We start from the raw sequence: 24265 nt of genomic DNA on the forward strand, positions 1-24265 counted from the left end.
GGCTTGAACAATTTACACTCTTCATCAACTATTATTTGGTTGTTCAAACCAAGGATGAAATGAGTGAGGCATGTATCAAAGGTAGGAGAGATAAGAAATGCACACAAAGTTCCTGTCAGGTAACATGAGATTGCCTGAAAGACGTAGGCATAAATGGAGGAATAATATTGAGGGTTTTTTTTTAAAGAAGTTGGGTAGAATGGTTTGGACTGGACTCATCAGGCTATAAATGGGGACCACTGGCAGAATCTTGTGAATATGGTAATTAACCTATGACTGAAAAAGAACAGGAAATTTTGTGATAGCTGAGCAACTAGTTGCTTCTCATGAACAAATTGGCTCAATGGAGTTAGCTAGATGCATGACTACATTGATTTCAATGAGAACATTCTACAATTACTCTCTCCTAAACAAAATTTGGGTATTCTTGAAGCCTATAAATACCTCATCTGCTGTCCCATAAATTTAAATTCTTCCTCAGTATCCAAAAAATGCAGAACATCAGGTACTACCTACAAGAGTACACAGCATCACAATCCGAAATACTACAATCCACATTTTCCCCATATTGAAGGACCTTATTTGATGCAGTGCACTCTGATTTTGGAAGATGCGTTACTCATGAATCTGTGTGAAGATACGGAATGAACGTTTAAATATTTACTTGTTTAAATGCATTTGTTGATGTCCTTAAAACGCGGGAATATTCACACTTCTCACGTCTGCAAAAACTAATGAGTATAAACGAATAAAATATCACTAAGTCATTACAACTGTTTAATTCTTAAGGTCATATTGAATTAACAAATTCATTAAATAACTAAACAACTGTCAAGGGACACGTGTGCGACTAAAAAGTGCTAAGTAATTCTCAATGGCTGGAAAACGGAGTGGTTTTATCTAACATGCCACTCATCGTAACAGGATAACTGTTAAGATTACGTAAGTACACACACGTTTCTTGGGGCACTAATTACCACATCCTTAAACTTTGCGATGTTATAAAAAACGCTGCGTGCAATAACAAGGAAAGGAAGATAAATATATCATACACAAGCCTCTTGTAACAATATGTTACCTATATCAGACGTTCAGTTCAACTCTATTGTGCAACTTTATTTTTGATAAATGCAGTTGTAAAATCAACACAGAACGTGCAAATACCTGTGTGTTTTATTCAGTTTTCTGGTGAACTGTAGAAGTCCGTGTCCTCAAATAACCTATTCACTCACAAACATCACGCGTGCTTTCAACAGCTGACAAATTACTACAAAGCTTGCCACATTTTATTTGAACGAAAGGGTTTCTTCGATGTCATGCCATTTAAAACAAACATAGCACTCGTAGCCGAAAACCAAAAGTAAAATGTGTCTAAACTTCAGTTAAATAACTAATAAAATAATACGTACTCTATAAATCTGGAACTGGATTTACTATTTCAGAGTCTTGTTAATGTTGAACTCTTTTGGATACATAATAGGATATTGCCATAGTCAATATTGCAACGCTGGAGACGTCAGTTATAGTACCATCTGCCGGAAAGGAATGCAGATATCAACGAGGTACTAGAAACCTTTTAAAATAAAATCTTGTCATCGAAACTGAAAAATAAACTTTTATACATCTACGCATAGAACCCCCGTTTATAATTGTCACTTAGGTACTTGGTTCAGTGTTGCAGCACTGCCAAGTAACCAATTATTAATATTAACGATACTTTCGAAATAGTTTTTACGTTTGCCAACCTATGGGTGTAAACAGTATGAGTGCATAAGAATGGATGTTAACATCGGTCGTACATAGTACCAGACATGGTGCACCTGATGGCAGATTCATAGATTTAATAAGTGATTCGTTGTTTGTTTCCGAGGTTACAAGCACAAATATTACATAGAACCTGGTAAACATGCAGAGATAGTCGTATGATACATGTGTACCGGTGTTCTTGCATGTTGGCTGTTTTTACATGATGGCAGGGGCTTTAGGAAGAATATTTTCCACACTATTTCTTACTTCTAAGAGATGCAAGCAACCATTAGGCCTATACACAGTCAGTTCAAAAACAGGACGTATGTTTAAGAGCACATATCAGGCCGCTGTTCTTCAAGAATTAAAAAAACATTTAGTATTAGACGACCAGAAACAGAAGAAGCTTCAGAAGGATGAAGTGAGTATGTTGGGGAACATTTTTATATTCAGTTAGGTGTATTAGAATTTTATTTTTATCCTGTGGGGGACAGGAAGCTAATTCTGCCCTGGAATTTGAATTGCATGTTTTTGGACAATTCTTATATTGACAGATGTTGCCAATTTATCTTCTTGCGCTCAATTTTAAGACCCCCCATCATGCGTTTGGATTTCGTTTCATTGGTTTTACCGGTTCTTGAGTATGTTACTACTTCATAGATTTCTTGTTGGTCATTGGGGCTGAAACTCCATGTGGACTTGCAGATATATATACCATAATTTTGAAAAACGATACTGTTTACATTTTCGGGGCTTAAGTTGTTGTTGGCCTTATGGTTTATATTGCCATGTGGAAAAGATGAAGATGGTATGTTTCTCTCAAGAAATGCTGATATCTACCTACAACTCCACTTCACATTACAATCCAAGAGAGCAGCATCAATGTCTTCATTGCCATGAGTACCTCAAATTGATTAGGTTATGTTACTGTTTATACCACTGCATCTGTACATCACTATAAGTAGGTACTTGTGTTTCTGTTAGTCATAAGTAAATGCTTTATTTTCAGCAAGTGTAGTAGATGTTTGTGACATAAAATGTTTATCTTGAAAATTATATTTGTGATGTGTCTATGTATGATGAATGTTTAGTGAGATAAACATTAAAATAAATGTGCATGACATAAAATTTAGGTTTTCGAATATATTCTGTGTCTGTTGGTCAACTAGATGATTACATTTATTTGAATATGCCATGCTTTGCACTTAAATGATTCTAAGTACCAGTAGTACATTTTTATTGTCATCGTCTGGGTTTATGGCACCTGCAAGTGATTACCAATATTCCAGAGGATTCTATCACCTACTTTCATTTGTGCCTTGAACATGAAGGTTCCTCCAAAACACTAGCAATTTCCTGCAAGACATACATAATATTGTAACCCAGAAAACCACAATTCAAAGTTTTACCAGTGTGAAAACCTCAGATTTTATTTCAGCATTTACAGTTTGGTAAGTTTCATAAAAAGCAGTATTTTATTAGTACTATTTGTTTCAGGTTCGTATCAAAGTAAAATGTTGCAGTGTTAATGCTTCGGACATTATGATATGTCATGGGTTATATGAAATTGCTCCAAAACTTCCTTTTATTCCTGGCTATGAAGTGAGTGGTGAAATTTTGGAAGTTGGTTCAAAAGCTGCTGAAGGACTTAAAGTTGGAGATAAAATAGTTGGTCTTAACAAAGATCTCTTTTCTGGGTTTGCAGAAGAGTGTGTTCTGTCTTCATTGGTATGTATATTGGTATTTTTTGCATGTAATGTATATTTTTATAATATGGTGACTTTTCATTTAACAGGTTAGAGTGAGTAGGCCATGTAAATAAAACTCGGATTCAGTGAAATGTGGGGAAGTTACATTTCTTTAAGTTATGTCAAACTAACTTTCTGATATCAGAACCTGAAGGTTCCACACTACTACAGTATCACCTACCTGCCTGAAGTTCATCGTAATTTCTTCCTCTCAGTCTTCCTTTACCCATGAAGATTCTGTACCAGAGTCATTCCATGTCTTATCACAGACAAGTGCACTTTTAACATAACCAAGTTTTAATGAAAGGTTGTGAGCTTGTAGATGCAAAATTTCTGAATCTTACGACTTGCATTTTTTGTGGTCCAGGGGTGTAAGAATCATAGAAAATTAAACTTTTTTGGCACACTGCCTCCACTAAAAATAATTATAACTTTTGTTCTCTACAAGCTGCAGAATTCATATGGGGCATGTATAAAACATAATGATATGCTCTTATGAGAGTTATGTAACTCATGTTCATATGGAGTAGTAGGAGCTGCGTGAATTGTACAGGTCACCTGGCATAGTGAGGATAGCAAAATGCAGGTGGCTCTGGTGGGCTGGACATGTAGCATGCATGGGGCCAATAATTGTATACAGAATTTTGGTGGGGAATCCTGGAAAATGGCCACTGGAACTATTAATAGAATTTCAAATAAATTAAAACATATAGGATCATTGCTGAATAAAAAATTTAATCAAATTGTTGTATGCTCACTGAAGAGAAATTGGTGCTAGACTTGGACGTACTCCTTGTAAGTCCCTTAGAAGCTTTGTATGAGGGCCAAAGCTTCAAAATTGTCAACATGAACTGACACAAAATTGAGATTTACACTATCATAAAAGTAAAGATGGAAATTGTAGCGGCGCAGTCTGAGGCATCATGCTTCAGACCAGCGATACGGAATGCGTGCTGGTTCGAGTCTCGGGGGAGAAGAAATTTTCTCATGAGCTTTCGACCAGTGTATGGGACCGGTGCCAACCCAGCATCGTGAGGAAATTGGGGAGCTACAATAGGTAACATAATCCGGTCAGGAAAACTAGCAATGGCGGGGGGTTCATTGTGCTGACCACACGTCACCCTATATCTGATTGGATGATCGTTTACCTCTGCTTAGGCATGTGAACGTGAGACCAGAAGTCAAGGTAGTCGGCTTTGGCTCTCAGAGGGCTGTTACGCCATGGATTTATTTATTTATTTATGGGTTGTGACGCAGTGTTGTCTTGTAGGTCATTACTGACATTTTGGAGGAACGGATCACTTCTGACTTCCTTCATCCTAAAGGTGGAGGTGGTATATTCCTCCGAAACATTGGTAACCACCTTCAAGACAGCATGGTGTCACAAACCAGGAACCATAAAACTCCCAAATCTGAAAGCTTCTAAGACAGTACTACTAGTGCATGAATTGCAACTATGTGATCCCACTAGCAGGACACAGTTTTGTAATTTCATTTTCAGTCTATTCATGTCATGATGGTCAAATCAATGTTCAGCTGATTTTATTTTCTGATGAGGCTTGGTTTTATTTACATACTGAAGTACATACACAGATATATAAAGTGAAGCTTTTGTGCCGACTGAAGTTGATGAAAGACTCGTGTTACAAGCCACGTCAGGTGGGTGAATAAACCATATCTTCTGCAGCTACTGAAATTTGCACAGTTTGTGTTTAATACATGATATCCCATGGCATGTGGTGGGTGCCAGTGAAAAGTTATTTCCCAATAGTATGTCAATTTGTGGATGTAACCTTTATATGGTCGTACCAGGAATGTGTGCAGAACATTGGAGAGTGAAGTTAAGTTTTATTTCTAATTCATTTAGATTGTAGGCCCTGTTGGTTTTGCCAGTAGTTAGAATCTTGGGCGGTTGGCATGATGGTAGGACCTTGCTGCTTACAGGTTTAGCAATCGCCCAGATGCTTAGAAATAACCTTACTGCTTTGTCCATTCAGAAACTGAAAGAAAGATTAAAGCTTATAATGATACTTGGTCTTAATAATTCTATGCTTAACTGACCACTCTTCACAAAAGTCAGTTGTAGTAAAATCTTGTAAACTTATGTTTGTCTGGCAACTTGTGTTAAACTGTTATTGAAATACTTACAGGATGTGTGGCAGCTGCCGTCTGCAGTGAGTTTTGAAACTGCTGTTGCATTGGCAGATTCATATTCAACAGCTCTTATTGGCCTTGTTCGACGTGGAAAATTGAAGGAAACTGATACTGTCTTGATCACAGCAGCAGCTGGTGGCTTGGGTCTTGCAGCTGTTGATATTGCAGCCAATGTATATAGATCAAAGGTGAAAATGAATGCAGATAATAAATTATTTGTGTCAGGTTCTTGATTTGTAATTGTAGAGTAAAATATGAAATTCATTCTACTTTTCCTATCAACATGGAATGGCCTCTCCTCAGGTTGTGAATGCAGGAGATGGCCTTTATATATGGAGGGTATATATATGTGTGTATATATATATATATACACACACACACATATATATATATATAAATAAAAAAGAGTGAGAGTAAAGTAAAATAAAGATGTCCCGCTACACGCCATGTAGGTCGTTTGGGGGGACTGGAGGTATAGCTCCTACTCATTCTTGACCTCAGCACTAGATGAGGGTGAGTGGTCAGCATCACGCCCCATCCACGCTTTACCCCCGGGAAAGGATCCCGGTACCCATTGGATAGGAAGCTGGGTGGGCCCCACAGCCAGTCTGGACACAGAGTCTAGAGGAAAAATCCTCTGCCCCCGTCAGGATTGAACCCCGGTCGTCCAGTCCGTAGCCAGTCATTATACTGACAGTGAATTTTTTGAATAAATAGTTTCTATTACATAGAATAGGTGGTCTTCCAGCCTGGGGCTAACACCACTTATGTGTAAAGGAACTAGCATCTTACAAAATGCCACAAGGTGCTTCAGACTCGACCGAAGCTACAGAAAAGAATAGATTTGACACTCATTTAAATCATAAGCATGAGAAATCTATCAAAACTATGGCACTCCCATATCACGACATACGAGGACGAGTGAAATGAAAACCTTAAAAGTGAAAAAGTGGTTAGGAACCTACCGTGTGCAGCTGTAGGCTTAGTAAGTCATCAGCAAGGGATAGAGGCACGTTTTGTTCATGGTCTGTCTGGCATCAGAGCAGTGCAAATATGGCTGTTATCTTAGAAGCATGCATGAACGAGGAAGTGTTCTGTCATCTGTGTTTTTGTCATTGAGGGTGTGAAACCCATCAGAGTCCATCACCCCATGTAGCTGCAGTGTGATATGTGCTTATTGCTGCAGCAGGTGTATGAACCAACCAGGAATAGAACCTTGGTCGTACATCCCATAATCAGTCGCTTTATGGCAACAGTTGTACGTTATTGTTAATGTTTATTTTTATTTTGAGATTACTTAATTGTCAATACATTCATTATGTTGAGTATTTATTGAAAGTTGGGGCTGAATATAGTTAACACAACTTCTTTGTTTTATGGAGCACCAAAGTTCAAATTTCAGCCTAGAGACTGGGGTTTTCTGTGATTTTCTTCAGTTTCTCCAGGCAAATGTTGAGATATTACCTCAAATTAGGCTATGACCACTTCCTTCCATTGCCTTTCCAATAAATCATTCTCTAATATTGTGTAATTGATCACTATACAGAGAGGTTAATTTCTTCATTTTAGGCTTTACTGCTGCCGCTTCTTAAAGATGCAAGGCAGTTGGCAACTTCTTCCAGCTAAGATGATAACATACTGCCACTGTATCTGACTGGAGGTTCTGTCCACACTTGAAAAATATTTTCAATAAATCTATTTTACATGCCTGATTACATTAATTACTGAAAATGTTGTCCAACATTCAGCACTCACACCAGTGTAACAAATTTTGTAACATATGTTGGGCAATACACTTTGTATGATTTCTAGAGTAACATTTCATAATTTGGTCTGTAAAGCCTCCAGAGTGTGTGGATGATTTTTGTACATTTTCTGTTTATAATTTTCCCACAAATAAAAATCACACTTTTAGATCTTGGAACTTTACAGCCATAATAATCTACCAACTATTCATTCATTGACAATAGCCCTTTTATCCCACATTGAATTGTCTGCAGCGTTTACTGGTGCAGTGTCCTATATGCAATGCTTTGGTTACTCTTGATATAGGTTTTATGTTCTTATTATACAGGTAATTGCAGTGTGCGACACAGAAGATAAAGCAGCTTTGCTTAGAGAAAGAGGTGCTTGGGCTGCTCTGACAAATGTTCCCAAGGAAATTCATAAGAAGTGTGCAGAAGTAACAGACGGAAAAGGAGTCAGACTCATATTTGAATCTGTGGGAAGTGAAATTTTTCATAGTGTTCTAAAATGGTGAGTGTTTTGTTAAATTGTCTTATGGCAATATCATTTATAAAATGGATATGAAAGGACTTGGGATGCTTGTTGAAATTCACAAATACCGAAATACCATAATTGTATACGTTTGCTCTACAATTCTGCAGTGGGAAGCAGAGAATGAATCTGTCATAAAATACGAGGGTGAGTCAAAAATTATCCGCTCTCTGACTGTAGAATTTATTTTAATCAACTTTTAGAAAAGACAAATACATCATTTTTTGACATAATCTCCTTGCTTTTCAATATACTTTGTCCATCTGTCAACAAGCTTTCGTATTCCCTTATTAAAAAATGTTTTAGGCTGAGCTGCGAGCCACAAATGCACCGCTGTCTTCACTTCTTCATCAGAGGTGAATCTTCCGTGAGTTGTTTCGGTACCCATCTCGCACAAATTTTTCGAAACCATGGCTGATTTGCAAATGATTTGCCAAATAATCCACTGTCACTCGTCTGTTTGACAGAATCATTTCACGTGCACGCTCTATGTTGTCATCAGACGTGGACGAGCGTCCGGCTCCTTCTTCATGGCTGACACTTGTGCGACTTTTCCTTGAACTTTTCTATCCATTCATACACACTTCTTCGTGACAAAACACTTTCTCCGTACTGTGCACAAAGTCTTTGATAAATATCGGCACCAGGCACACCCTCAGACCACAAAGTTTTAATATAACTGGAGTGCGGATAATTTTTGACTCACCCTCGTATGTATTTAACAGTTCAATGCCATTGCATTAGAATTTTCATTGCTCTTATAACCAACTATAGTATTTGTCAGCGGAATTGGCGGCTGAGTAGAGTTCTTCTCTTTGTGAGTGACCATTCATTGCAAAGAAGGTCTGTTGGCAAGCAGAGAGACCTCAGTTTGTTCAGAAATCCCATGGTAGAAGCATCAGCAGCTGCACTGCATTGTTGCCAATTCTTACATGTTCTTTGCGTAGTGTTGTGGAATCCAATGTTCCGCGATGCTACATCTGGCACCACTATATGTTGTATCCTCACTATCTCACCCCTCCACCTCCCTCCACTACTTCCTACCATGGCACAGCACATGTGATTGGTGCACGCTTCAGCTACCAATTCCGCTGAAAAGCATTATATGATTGAATTATGTTTTAATCATAACTTTAATACTGTTAATGATGATACATAAAAGTAAGTGATAATTATACTCTGTTAGAGTTTTAATTTCTTCCAGTTTTGGATTTCTCCCCAATTTTATATATCTCATTTTTTAAGTGTGAAGCAGGGAACAATTCTTCTTGTATGACCTGAGGTTTTCATAGCGGTGAGTATGAAGATTTTTGTCTTCTGGATTGTTGCGCTGTGTAGTCTGGTCGATGTTAACAGATATCTTTAATTCTTTTTCCTTGGCTCTACAACCCAGTGTGGGTCTTGGCCTTGACCATTTCTACTTTTTACCATAAATTAATTAAGAATTGTCTTAATTTCATACAGATGCTATATTTGTCACATATTTTGTATCTTTTATCACAAACTGTTGTTTATTTAGTTTTTATTCAACATATGAACTTGAAGATAATCTGCTCATTGTGTTTCCAGTGTCGCTGCTGAAGGTGTTGTGATAGTAGCGGGTTCTGCATCAAGGCTAGTTCCTGAGATTAAAACTGGTGAATTGTTGCCCATGTCTTTTAGTCTTATCGGTGTGTCTCTTCGGAACTATCGAAGAACCAGTCCTCACATTTACAGGTGACTTAATGATATAATAAAAGAATAATTTAGGTGCGGTGTATACAAAACACTTTTTCGTTCATATTGTTTTTTGAACCTTTTATGTGGAGCTGAGTTCTAGCTATGGTGGATTGCTGATGTGTATTCATGTCATGAGTATGGGGGTTAATATTTAAATCTACCACACCAGAATTTATACTGTTGTGATAATAAAATTGCCAATTTTGAGGTAACCAGTGTCAAGGTGACTGCCTCTTTGCCTTTTGTGTTATTTTAGATGTCCATGGTTTGAGGCTGATGTGCCTCTGTTTGCCCAGGCAAATAAATGGGTACTACTTCAAATTAGATAACCACAACAGCATAGTTTTTCATGATGCGGGGCTCCAAAAACAAAAGGCATTACATAAATCTGAGACATCTTCATCCTGTCCACATGACAGTCAGTTTTTGTAAGGCCCATTTTAATATTATCCTTCTGTCTCCATTTAATTCTTCAAAGCAGACATTCTAAGAGATTTCTTTCCCAAACCAAAATCATCATGTTTCTGTTTCCTCCCATCATAGTACTGATTATTTTATCATATAGCAATGCCAAGGAGAAGCATATGAATCATGCACCTAATATTACTTCAGGTTTGTCCGTTATTTCTTTCTATGGCGCAACAGCCCAAAGTCGAGCCTTGGCCTCCTCCCGTGTGGGAGGTTTCTTTGTTTTTGAAGTGTGCATTTATTAGTGAGTGACAAGCCCACTGCCTCTGTACAATTTCTACTCAATCCTGATATGTCTGTTAGAGCCATCTAGTAGTGAACCGAAACGTCTCGTTCATGCCCTTAAGGTTCTTTTACATTCCATAAATCTACGACATGGGACCGCCGACTTTACTTTCCCTCCGAAGGAAGTTGTGTTATGGTTTTTTATCACAATTAAAAAATCCATCGATCTCGGCTGGGCTTGAACCCGCAAACCTCGGGTCCAGCTGCAAGCATATTAACCAATAGTCCATCAAGGGTGACAGCTTTATCTGTTATCACTATTTAAATTGGCTGTATCCCATCTCAGTCACACCAGCTGATTTATATGCCCTTTTTTAGACTATGTTCGAGTTACTGATTTTACTATGTTCTGCTGTGATATGTGTATGGGGAATTAATGTAGTCTGGGAATTAATATAGTCTGTTGTCTGAAAATAAATGGCATCATTGACATTAATAAAGGTAATCATGTAGGACTAAATTATTCCCTGGTTTTATGTGTTGTTATGTTGCTATTACAGGCAGATTGTTCAAGATGCAATTGACATGGCAGATCAGAGGCTTGTAAGTCCAGTAATTACAAAGACGTTTTCCCTGAAGAAAGTAAATGAAGCTATGCAGTTTGTTTTGGACAAGAAATCTACTGGGAAAGTAATAATCACAATGGAAGATCATGATTAATACAGTTATAACAGATTTGAAGAATATAAAATAAGTAAACAAACAAATATTAACACTATAAAAAGACACTATTGCCATACACATTTCAACCTCAAGAGGTCATCATCAGTGGCATCAGGGAAATTAATTCATCTAATCAAATGGTTTAAACTGGATTTAGAAATAAATAAGGTGTTTCACAAAAGTATGTCAAGCGATACTGCACTAGATGTTGTTATTCACAGGAGTTGAACTCTGCACTTAGCTATTGATCCAGTGGTTCGGTGGCCGTAGCTGGTCTCGGCGAGCTGTAGTTGCGGTGTCCGTACCTATGAACTCCAGATTATTTCTAAATCCAGTTTAAACCATTTGATTAGATGAATTAATTTCCCTGATGCCACTGATGATGACCTCTTGAGGTTGAAATGCATATGGCAATAGTGTCTTTTTATAGTGTTAATAGTTGTTTGTTTACTTATTTTATATTCTAATACACTACACCGTATGCAAAGTATTAAGATTTGAAGAAGATCAATTTTTTTAATATGTATTTGTATACTGTGTTTACATGATTTTGTAAATAGAATTTCTGTGATAGGCATGTAGTAATAGATGGAGATGTAATTATAGACTTGAAATAGGTCTAGCGTATGTTAAAAGAAATGTGATTATTTTTCTCGTATGCATCTCAGACCTGTTTTATGACAGTGTACTGTGAAACAGGGCATAAAAGAGTTACAGATGTTTCTAATTTATTTTTACAAAATGTTCATTGTTTAAATGTGAGCCAGATAGCTCAGTCAATATAGTGACTGGCTTCGGCCGGGCGAATGGGGTTCAATCCCCAACAGAGGCAGAGGATTTTATTCCAGCCTCTGCATCCAGACCAGACTCCTGTCCAATGGGTACCGTGATCCTTTCCCAGGGGTAAGGCATTGCTGGGGCATGCTGTTCACCACTCTCCCCCTTCTAGTGCTGAGGTTAGGAATGGATATGAGCTATACCTCACCTCCCCTAAGTGCTAACATTGGCATGTAACGAGATGGCTTCTTTTACATTGTTTAAACACATTCTCGTAGCATGATTCCTTGAATAGGTCAATAAATCTCTCTACCTGTTCATTTTAACAGTTTGATTTGATGAAAGACTCTCGGGTTACAGGCCGTATCAGGTGACTGAATGGTGAATAAACCATGTCTTCTGTTTGTTTTGCTGTACTACTTAATGGCTTGTTTTGGGGCTCCAGACCTTGTTTAACAGCTGTGGGGGTAGCCCCTTTGCGGTTATTGCCTATCCTCAGAGAACCCAAATCCAACTTGCCACAGCTTGATAGGGATGAACCAGATGAATCAGATTGAGGATTACGAAACTGATTGGTAATGCTCCGTGTGTGGAGGGAGGGGAGGCTGTGGATAGTGGCAGAGGTACCTATTCCTCTACGTCCATTAGATGGGTCAGAAATCTCTTCATTTATTAGTTTGGACCACCCATTCATACAAGTCCAACTGCACTAAATACCTGACATAACCTATCTTTTTATAGACTGTGTGAGGCAGCCATTTTAACACTGCCTTGTTATGACAGCTGACAAAGATGTGTCCTCTCGAAACTTTTCCATAAGGGCTCTACTGACCACCTTTGTGACTCTATACCATGGCAAAAGGATCAAAATTTTCATGCATATTTTAAAAAAATATTCCAGCTGGGCAGTTTGAATTACTGATCTGGAGGGAAATCTAGACTGACAGATTGAAATAAGGCCTTTCTTACACATTACTCGCTAAATTTATCAACATGGCACATCACTTTACATGATGACCCTTTGTCTACGTAGGCCTTTAGCAGGCCCACTCCTGTCTGGATGGTATGCTGGCAATTGTAAAAGCTGTATGTTATCGGATACACACTAGACAACAGCTGAATTAAAGGCGGATCCATTATCTTTTTATTTAGGCTTAAAACAGTCTGGTGTTGTGTCAGGTATACATTATTATGCAGCAGAAGATGTTTCATTCTGATGGATAATTGATGTTAGAAATAAATTGAAGGCAATTTTGCTGCCTCTACTGGGAGAAATGAGTAATGCACCTGAATTATGCCACACAGCAGAATATCTCTCATGTGTAGCTGGATTCTATTTCCAGTAGGGATAGGAATTTTTCTTCCCACCTGGAATTTTATTGTAGACCTTCCCTTGGCGGTAAAGCGGCCGGAGCGTTAATATCGATATATTTTGATCGCGCGGAACTTAATTAAGCATAGGACAATTTTACGTGTTACAGCGCACTTATACGTAACAGTTGGCCTCTATCGGAAGGTCTGTTGACCTTAACTTGCTGCTTTTCGTGGGATCCTGAGTGCATTTCTGTCAGGGGGACACGAACCATTGTCATTCTCAATCAGTATTCACAAAATTGAACTTGGAAATTAACAAAAACATTTCCAACAACATACATTTAAATTTCTTGCTGATTTGTCTTGAGACCGAATGTCGTGGTCGAGTGGGTAACAAGCAGGCCTGCTTCGTATTCGGGAGGTTCCGTACTGAGGTTTTTCGTGGTATTTGTCAGTCCCTTCAGGCAAATGCCAGGATAGTAGCTTAAATTAGGTCACGACCACGTTCTTCGATATCCTTTCCTATTCATTATCATCCTTTCATTCGACGCGAAACAGGGTGTCATTAGTTTAACTACGTGCTCTTGGGATAATTTTGAGTCGAAAACTTCAAATAAATATGGTTCCATCTACAACGGTTTGTCAAGAAAACGAGAATGTGCATTTTATTGCATTTATAACTTTTACATTATTTCCATTTAATTTTAGGTTACATTGTTGTTATTATCAAGTTTAGATTACACTAAATTGAATTTTCGATTACTCACGTTATTTACGTGACTCGCAATGGCCATCCTGATTGTCGATGCACAGTAGAGCCCTTCGTGTAACTGAAGTAACAGCCCTCCACATATTGTCATGATCATTTTTGATGTTGGTATCGGTGTCCATTATTCGATTCAGCGTCTCAGCCCTCTGTTTGACTTGATGGCATACACCAGGGATTCTATGCGACCCCAGAGAAAGTAGTCCAAAGACGATCGATCTGATAATCTCTTTGCCCTAGCAACTGGACCACCTCTGCCATTCCAACGGTGTCGATTCAGAAATGCAGTCACCTGCCTACCAAGATGAGGAAGTGCATTATCTTGCGTGGTTAGCAGAGGAACATCTTATAACATCAATGACAGCTCTCCTGTAGGAAACGCACGTAGCGCTTAGATGTCAAGCACTGACTGCCCTGTGACTTCCCTACGTGCGCCATGTGCGCAGCCTAGTGAATTAATTTCGCAAACACAGTCAATGCATAGTGAATGCGGAGCATTTTCTTAACAAACCGTTGCGAAATGGAGCCACGTTTATACGAACTTTTTCGACTCATAATGATCCCAAGAGCACGTAGTTAAGGTATGGACATCCTGTTGCGGGCATTCTGTATAGTCCAAGATACTGAAAAGCGTCGTAAACTTTAAACTTTGCCTGTGAGTAGGTTACAGTTAGAAATTTGTCGTCTGCGCAAACAAAAAAATACTTCAAGTTTCTCTCTCTGTTAACGAGGCGTGTCGGTCGCAAACGAACTTGGCTGAATGTACTGTGTGGACAGAAAATTATTTCCGATCGAAGTAAGCAAATCTGTGAACACGTAAGGCTCCCTTACTATAATATCACATTTCAATACTTAGACCCTTCCACCACAGATAGGAGTTGAAGTTGCGTACTTATGACTGATGTTTTGCACAGTGGGATTGGGAGAAGAATTTTTTGAAAGCCGTACATGTACTAAGTTGCCAAAATCGTGATTTTAACAAAGTGATTTTAACTTCCCAAATTTCGATAGTGGTTCTAATATTAATTCTACTCTTCAGTGAAACAGATATCTTAGAATCAGAAATTCTTTTCAGAATTCAACGTAAACGTCATGAAACATTTGTATAGTAACGCGGGGACATCCAAATTTGGCTGTGTTCGGTCGCGGTGTTGTCGAACGTTATCATGTTACAACTCATTTACATTTTCGTATACTTGTACAGTCATGATAGAATACTGTTAAAATTAGAAGACATAACAGGAAATGTCCAAACGCCATTTGCTTCACAACAATTATTTAACTCCATCCGGCATTCTGACAATACTAGAACATTATGAGGCTATAGAGACCCCCTGGAAACCAACAGCTGGAGAATGTAGAGCATTTCAAGTACTTGGGAAGCATAATCACGACGGATGCTCTATGCACCAAGGAAGTAAAAGCAAGGATAGCCATGGCCAAGGCAGCTTTCGTCAAGAAGAGGATACTTCTCACTAGCAAGTTGGGCTTGGAGATGAAGAAGAAGCTAGTGAAGTGTTACGTATGGAGCAGAGACTTGGACACTCAGGAAGAAGGAACAGAAATACCTGGAGAGTTTCGAAATGTGGTGTTGGAGAAGAATAGAGAAGATCAGGTGGACGGATCGAGTGACCAACGAAGAAGTATTGAGGAGAGTCAACGAGCAAAGAAACATTCTGCAGGCGATTACACGAAGGAAAGCTAACTGGCTGGGACATATTATGAGATGGAATGGATTACTGGGTGATATCACAGAAGGACAGGTTGAAGGAAAGCAAGGACTGGGAAGAAGACTGATACAGCTAACCGACGATCTTAAAAAGGAAAGAAGATGAAGTTTCAGGAATTAAAACGAGAAGCTGAGAATAGAGAAAACTGGAGAGCTCTTTTGGGGCAGAGCAATGGACCTGTCGTAAGACAGAACAATGAATAATAATCAATTGAATAAAAATTTTCTTGGATATTATCCATCGTCTAGTAAATATAAAACGTAAAACGACGTTTCGGAGATGGGACTCTATCTCCGTCTTCAGGTTCCTACACAGTTGGGTCCACTAGATAGAGCTAATCCCTTTGTCCGGAGATAGGGATTAGCTCTATCTAGTGGGCCCAACTGTGTAGGAACCTGAAGACGGAGATAGAGTCCCATCTCCGAAACGTCGTTTTACGTTTTATATTTACTAGACGATGGATAATATCCAAGAAAATGTTTATTCAATTGACTCTTCACCATCGTCAAGAAGTTTTAGATTTGATACTGAATAATAATAATAGAGACCCCCGTCTTCAATATGACAGACTCGTGGTTCGTATACCAGGAACGACCGATAAGCAAGTTATCGAACATGGACTGGGCCACAGACTTTTGCCAGAACTCCGTCCTGTACGTGACTAACAGTAACATTTCGGCATAACGGTGTTGAGGTGGAAACCCAGAAGAAATTTTTTTTTACAGGCACGGAATAGCAAGTTTTCATAACGAATCTCACACGCTATCGTAGGCTGGATCGTGCATTGAGATCAGCAAGACCATTTCATCACATCCGAGACTGTGAGGGTTCCAATAAAAGCAGATATTACCAGAGCTCTCGTGGGCGTAACTCAGAAGTTTAAACCAAGCTCTGTAGCCTTAGAAGGAATGCGGAAACTGTGATGTGGGTGGTGACAAAGTATATCTACTATTCAGAATGAAAGAATTCACCGAGGGCAGATCCTGTTCACTAATCAGAGCATAGTCGCTGGCTCCTCTCCGCGGAAGCATATTTTCAGGGTGGTATCATCGCCCTGATGATGGAGGCAGCAAGGACCTCTGAAACGTTGGTAATGTTATACCAGACTACTTGTCGGTACAACCCAGAAGACAGACATATTTGTATTCACCGCCGTGATAACCTCAAATCTTACTGAGTTTTAGTTGTGTGCACCAGATAACAGAGGCCTCCAGATGGCACTTCCTTGTACCACGACCTAACCTTACCTCGCCCGACAGGGCTACAGAGCTCTTACCCCAAATGCACTCACTCTAGAACCAGTCGCGATATTTACCGTCAAAAATTTAGTTTTTCAGACTAGAAATAAACAGTTTTGAAATCGGATTTATGCATGACTTCTGAACTACGTAGTAATACATTACTTGGGTAAATATATTAATATTGTCGTTAAATCGATTCGAGTGTCGCAACAAAGTTTCAATGCTATCGTTTTCTCCCCCATATCAAAACGTTCGCATTTCAAAAGTTTTAACTCCGACACACGATCAAATCTCGAGTTCTCTGTCATCATCCGTGTTTATTACTGACGAAAGACGAGCAGTGCTACCAAAACCCTGCTCTATCCCATCAACCGGCATCCCACATTCAAACTCTGATATACTCTCGATATCCTCATTAACAATCATCCCACGCCCGTACCAATCTACAAGTATCAGCCATGAATCTGACGATTTAGCAAAATTAACCTAAGCGTCCCCGTTAACACACTAGCGAGCCACGGCAGTGGTTGGCATTGCATTTGAATCGCCACGGACCGTTACATATTCATCCGTCATATCTCACGGATTGTGAAGGGCGAAAATATTGGTGACAGACAGAACGAGAGTAGAATGCAGCCGGTGGGAGGGGTCCGTATATTATAGGTCACATGCTGCAAGTTTGGACGTGGCCTTCAGCTCCAGCGCTCGAGAACTCGACACTACGTTGAACTTCTGGGCATTGATGGTCGTGTGTCACACTGCAATGGCACAGCTCTATAACGTAGATGTGATATATGTTTCTTATTGTAATTTTCTAACAAGGGAATAGCTCATTCCTAAATACGCAGCCAGAAATATCAATCTGTACGTCGACTAATCACCATCACCACATCCACGCTAGGTCTTAGGCTCAACCAGTCATTGAGGTCTTTACCCAATATCAAAAGATCAAGTTTACATTTTAATTTTCATATATTTACCAGTTGCAGTCTTGAAAATGTTAATACATGATCAAAAAACCCGCAAATTTTATACCATGTAGTTGTCGTTTAAGCTTACGTAAGTCGGTTTTGTAGATACGTGAATTCGGAATCGGCCAGTTCTGAAACGGAACTTCCATGAACTTTCATGGGACTTTCGTAATGCCAACAATTCATAACCAGTAGAGAGTGAAATATAAGCAGTGGACTTTGTAATATGCCAATGGTTTCGTTGAGCTGATTCATTACGGACATAGTTTTTCTTGCTACATTTTTTCCTAAGGTCAGAAACGTGCTTGTCTGAACTGTGTGTGGGTGTTATGATTTCCACGCCACCTTCGCCTACTTTTTTCCACACCCAATAAAATTTGATTGGCAAATGTTCCTCCTTCACACACACAGCTGATCTATGGAACCGTGCAGCAAGCGCGGCGGTTTTTTCGTGAACTAATTCGTGACGTCATCAAACAAATATGGCTGTACTTCGCCAATCAGAATATAAAAGTAATATGTTTGGCTGATTTCAGGATGTTACATGATATTCTACGACATTGTTTCTTATCATATGAATGTGTTTCATGCCATTGATGCTAAGGAAGACGTTTTCATTCCTAGTGATGTCCAAAGAACATTTTTATGTCACGAATTAGGGTAACCCAGTATCTAAAATGACTGGACTAGTTCGATTCCCAGCAGAAGCAGGGATTTTCCTGTACACCACGACATCCAGACTGGCTCTGGGGTCCATGCAGCCTCTGGGATAATGTGTAACGGTGTCTTTTTCCCCGGGGAAGGGGATTAAGGCGGCCGGGTAGTAAAGCTGATCATTCACTTCCATCTGGTACTAAAGTTAAGCACCGATCGAGATTTGTTATCTATATTTTCCACGAAAAAGTGAAGAATAAAGTTGAAAGCTTCGTGAATTTCAATACATTTTTACATATTTGTGTCATAAGACGGAGTTACCTTTTGATGGAATAAAGGGACCTGTTCCGCACAGTCCGTAATAATTAGCAAAATTTGAAGTTCTCGCATTAGACATCGTGCCATGAACAGGTAGCTTACAGGCTACAAGAATGCTATAAAGAGTTCGACATTGTAGAAACAAATGATACAAAACTGATAATGGTGAATAGAATCAGAACTATTTTTTTAGCATTTCAATGAATATATACCAATATAATTACATTTACTAACCTATTTTCTTCATGAATTTACTTAATTTCTTGTATTATTGTGACGTAACACGTGATTACTATGGGTTCGTGACACGATGGATTTATAACATATAAGTATTATGTAAACAAATTATTGTTTCCTGCATTAAAGTATGACGTTTTACAAATCACAGTTGTTATAACCACACATCTTCACAACTACGGTAATTAGCTTGAACCTTTTAAAGGGGCATCGTAAGTTCGAAAAGAGGCGGCGAGATTTCACAGCCCAGAAGTCACCGCTCCCCTACTTATCCACGTACCTGAATGTACACGCCTTGTGCCTAGTAAACTGTGAAACTCGGGGGGTGGTGTGTGGCAACACTGTCAGTCTTACGCGCTGGCACAGCGTAGTTAAGACTGTGGCCGATACAAGCAGGAATGCAGTTGAAGTACGGTTAATTTCAAGCCTGTTGGTTCACTGAAGACGAAGCAAGGGCCAAACAATGGACCAAGTGATGAAAGCGTTCCTTGAACGATTGGGCAGCCACGAAATTTGAACCTGTGCACAGCTGTAGCTGCTTCCGTTTCCCCCAGAAATCGACAAGGAAATTATCGACAGAGAACAATGCAAGAAACATGAATAAAGACTTGAATTTAAAGCCTTATCGCATTGTATAGCATTGCTGGACAATAAATCGCATCTCGCTCACAGATGGCAGCACAATATTGCATTACCCATGACAGAAATGTATTTTGGGCTAAGGAGATTCCGAATTTTACGGAGAAGTTGGAACGTAACACATAACATGTGATGTTGTGGACCTATGACATCAGTTATTATATTGGCCCCTATTTCGATGGATCTCTAACGCCGCATCTTACGAATAGATGTCACAGGTGCGGTTTTAAATACCACATCTAAGAGGTTGAGGACTCATGGAAGATGTGTCGTTGCAACGCGATGAAACAAGTACACATTTCGCCCTCATGTGACAGACATTTCCGGCTTACTGGATGGTTTACCAAAACATCTCGCGCCATTACCCTGGCAACGTAGTCCTCATTTGAACGTCACACCTCAACCCGTAGGTGGCATTAGTCGGCTTTTAGTCATCACAAGTGGCGAAACACGGAGTGGGCCGCATCACCGAACTGTGAGTCAAAAACTCTCACTTTGTGTTCCAATGTTATTAACGAAGGATGGAATCGCTAAATCATCGTGAATTTCCCTGTTAGCAAAATATACCAAGGATAGTCAGTCGCAATACGAAGACACTTCGATTACAAAAACTTATACTTTCAAGACTGGCTACGTGCAGCGGACCTCCAGAATATATCATAAGGCTGATGAGGTGCTTGAACTTATGGGTCTATGGGAAGATGGCAGAGTGCAATCCTTTCCCGACTTCAGTATGGATACCACGCGAGCAGTATCACAGTAAACTGGGAACGTGTATTAGCGTTCGCAAATATAAAACAACCAGCAGAAATAATGATAATCATGAACGCATCAAGGAACAAAACCGACCCGAAACGTCTCTGTAACCCCAAGAACTCATGTGCGATGGCTCACCTGACCACAAATGAATTTCAATCTGGAAAGCTCAATGCTTAACGCTGGCAGGATAGGGGAGGAGAATATAATAGGGGTGGGCTTAAGAGTGAGGAAGGGGTAAAGAGAAGGGACTACTAAAGATGTTACAGTGCAGGCTGTCGGTCGGGTCTCCCGTTTTCCTGTAACCTGAGAAAGTTAGTCGTCTAAGCACTTTGAACAGAGAAGCGATTCCACAATAGCCCCTCTCCTCCCCAGGAGAGAACCTGGCGCTGCTATCGGAGATCTAAACTCGAGGGCGGTTTCTGCAGCTCGGATGCTAAGCACTATAGAAGATTGGCGCCAAGACCAAATTTGCTTCGAAAAAGAGAAGAGAGATCCTGATGTAAAAATATAACGAGATTGTAAGCTGTCGGAAATTGAGAAAATAAGTTAGAAAGATTGAGCGATCACCTAAGCGTGACACGATTACTGTTATACGTGTTGTAACGATTCAACACAAGTTGTTATGTAAGGACCCTTACACCAGCTAACAGAGGCATTGCACTGCAGTCAGTGTAAAATGCATAAATACTACTGACTTGCAGAGTCTTACATCCCTTTTAAGTGGGACAAACGAACACGAACTGACACACACAAATAGGAGATGGTGAGGCTGATAAAATTTAATCGAGTTGCAATGGACAGAGGCACTTTCTTACTCAGACCACTGATTCATACTCATTCTAGTAGCATACCAGAATTCTTGAACCCTTCTTGCATCGAATTATCGTACATGACCTTGAGGGCATCGAACCCCTTCACAAACTCATAGTGAGTGTGGGTGATTGGTATTCTAACAGTGGCAGCAATGCCAGTCACGAGACCCTGGTCAAGACTAATTTGCGGGGCCCCTCACAAGAAAAAGGCATTCCAGGTAACTCCAATTATTATAACATTATCGATCTGAAAATTACCTGCAAATCTTTCTTCATCCAGCTATATATTTTAAAGCGGATAATTACTGCATTTTCAACATATTTTAATGGAAATTGTCCACCAAGGCGGAGAAGTTAAGTTATTCTCATAATCCTAATTAAAAAATAGATTATGTTGTTATAACAACTTAAGCAGCAATTTGGAAAGCTGTATGCCCACAAGCGTAAATTCGATTAATCTCGAATCTGGCAACCTACCAAATACCTTCAACAACAGCAAGCTATGAAAGGTGTTTAAAAATTGTCCTTTGCTCTCCACGGTCTTTTATCGAAAAATTTCTCAATTCCTTCTTCTAAGTCAGTATAGTGAGTAAACCATCTCAGTGTTATTAATAGAAACAATGTTAAAATAACATAACCCTATTCTTTCGTAATTTCTTAAGTAAAATGTGCTTCATGAAACGTCATCACAACCAATGTTTTCGCTGGTCTATTTCGTGAGCATCAAATTGATGGTGTAGTGTGAAGTCCCATTGCTCGAAGTTTCCAGCCCTCAAATCATTTGTTTCTTGTTTTCCTGTGACGTTGATGAAGTGTGGTGAGTGTTACTGGGGGAGGCTACGGTTATGAAGTCTATTTATTAATAACCTGCTACTGAACAGTGGTACTAATATCCCTCCTAACCTACAAATCTTTCATTATCTAAGATTATAATAATATAACATAGAATTTAACTCTATGAAGGAAATACTAGTGTCTTCGAATAGGTGTGGGTCAATTGACCCACACCTGTTCGAAGACACTAGTACTTCTGGACATATCGGGACACTCACTCCTATATCTTTGGCCGATATGTACATCTAATAAAATTTAAGAAAAACAACACCTTCGCCCAAAAATGGAAAAACAAACGTAATGAAACATCACCAAAATACTACAGAAAACATAATTAAGTTTTAAGTTCTTAGATATATTTTACACCTGATGATGGTTTTATAAAAACCGAAACATGTTGTGTAAATGTTCCGAAATGTAAATCGATCAATCGATATGGAACATGAATGATATTTTATTACCTTAATTATAAGAAATTTTAAATATTGTGATCAGACATTAAAATAAATAATTGTTATAATATTCACAATTTGACGCAATTACACTATCTATGAAGGAAAGCCTTCTAGAAGCAGACATTTTATGAACTAGTCAAAGTTTAAAAGGGCTCTAACGGTGGTGTATTATAATCTGGATTACTGAGATTTTGGACTTTGTACATCGTCTAAATTAAAAATATACGTCTCGGCGATCCAGCATCCGAAAAGTAATGTCTTATTTCTATTTGTAATTTAGACGATGGACAAAATAAATAAAATCACATATTATTACGTATCGTTGTCAGAAACCTCCAGACTTCAATGAATTCTGCTAGTACAACAATTACTAAGGGAACAACTGCTGTTTCTACTCTTTCTACTACTACCAATTATAATGATTATGATAATGTGGAATTAAATTACTATCACATTTCAGAATCTTTAAAACTACGAAGTGTCTGTCCTGTGAGACACTTCACGCCATGCACAATGTAGTGATAACTGAACATCGCAATTCGTATTCGTTACGTATCGAATTCAAATATAGACTCTAAACCGACTGTCCTGATGCCTTCGTGATCATCCTCGGTCCATACAGGCAAATTCTGAGGTACTGGCCTACTTTAATGAGGCCAAGGTTTGGCCTTTCTCGCAGCTAACTAAGTAACCAACCAATTAAGTAGCTAACTTTGTAGAAAGCAGTAATTTCGAGAAAACATAGTCGATCAGATAGTCACGAAATTACGCGCATTTTTATTGAACTCCAAGGTTCATAATATTTACTATAGTTTGACATTGGTTTGTATTCTGAACTTGAAAGATATTTTTGAATCTTTTCCTCCAATAAGCGTATAGTTTTCCCTTCTACATCCTCAACTCATCCTTGCAGTCATTCAAAGCTGTGTTTCTCAAAAGCGTAGTTAAATAACCCACGAAACAATCATTTATATGTTACGAATGAATGCAGACCATGCTCGTTCAATTCATGTTGAAAGTGACGTTGAGCAACCGACAGTTTCTGGCAAGGACTGGTTTGCTTTCATTTTTCACGGTGTGACCTGATTTCGAAGACTGTTGGTTTTCTTTGCCGTTGCCAATGGAGTTCTCTTCTTATGATAAGTTTTACGATACTTTGTCAATTGCAACGATCCACGAACCTCTATCAGAGCCATGCGCGTTTCGAAGTCCACGATATTCACAGTATTTTAACGGTGAAGTTAAGGTTTGCTTACCTGTGAACAATGGATGTCAATTATGTTTTTCATAAACTAACTTCTTCGTGCAGAAAATGCATCTGGGCTGTTGTTTCTTCTTAGAAATAATGTCTGAAAGCCTTCACACTCTCAATCGCTCTCCGAAATTGATATGGCAGCAATCATTAATGTCGGTGCTGACAACTTCTCATTCCTAAATTCCATAAATATGATAAACTTACTTACTCCACGACTCAAGAGCCCTTGGAGGACCTTGGCCTCCTCGTAGTAGGTTACTTACGCTATTTGGTTATTAGGTACGACTCAGTCCGTCACATGGCCTCTATCTGCACAGGACAGCACAACACAAAAAAGACGAAAATATCATTGCCTTGAGCGGAATTCGAACCCACGATCCCAGCGGCAGACGGATAATGGTCCACGCCCCAACCAGGAGGTCACTGTGACCGGCAGGCGTGGC

General features: G+C 39.1%; 1 protein-coding gene and 1 long non-coding RNA gene across 2 annotated transcripts; one reads left to right on the plus strand and one right to left on the minus strand.

Annotated features, from left to right (window-relative positions):
- The first annotated feature begins 1727 nt into the window (after positions 1-1727).
- Positions 1728-11791, plus strand: LOC110836767 (protein Cryzl2). The gene is made up of 6 exons (XM_022078338.2): positions 1728-2167; positions 3244-3474; positions 5645-5836; positions 7723-7904; positions 9495-9641; positions 10898-11791. Exons 1-6 carry the CDS (start codon positions 1967-1969, stop codon positions 11055-11057), a joined length of 1113 nt encoding a protein of 370 aa, XP_021934030.1. The 5' UTR covers positions 1728-1966; the 3' UTR covers positions 11058-11791.
- Positions 5035-14310, minus strand: LOC110836769 (uncharacterized). Its single transcript, XR_002545446.2, has 3 exons — positions 13919-14310; positions 5643-5801; positions 5035-5494 (listed from the first exon to the last, which is right to left on the minus strand). It is a non-coding gene; the product is annotated as an uncharacterized LOC110836769 (long non-coding RNA).
- Positions 14311-24265: the final 9955 nt, after the last annotated feature.

Source organism: Zootermopsis nevadensis, unplaced genomic scaffold (assembly GCF_977971745.1).
Source record: "Zootermopsis nevadensis isolate Lab colony 2312 unplaced genomic scaffold, Znev_1.0 Znev_ptg000001l, whole genome shotgun sequence".
Lineage (NCBI taxonomy): Eukaryota > Metazoa > Arthropoda > Insecta > Blattodea > Termopsidae > Zootermopsis > Zootermopsis nevadensis.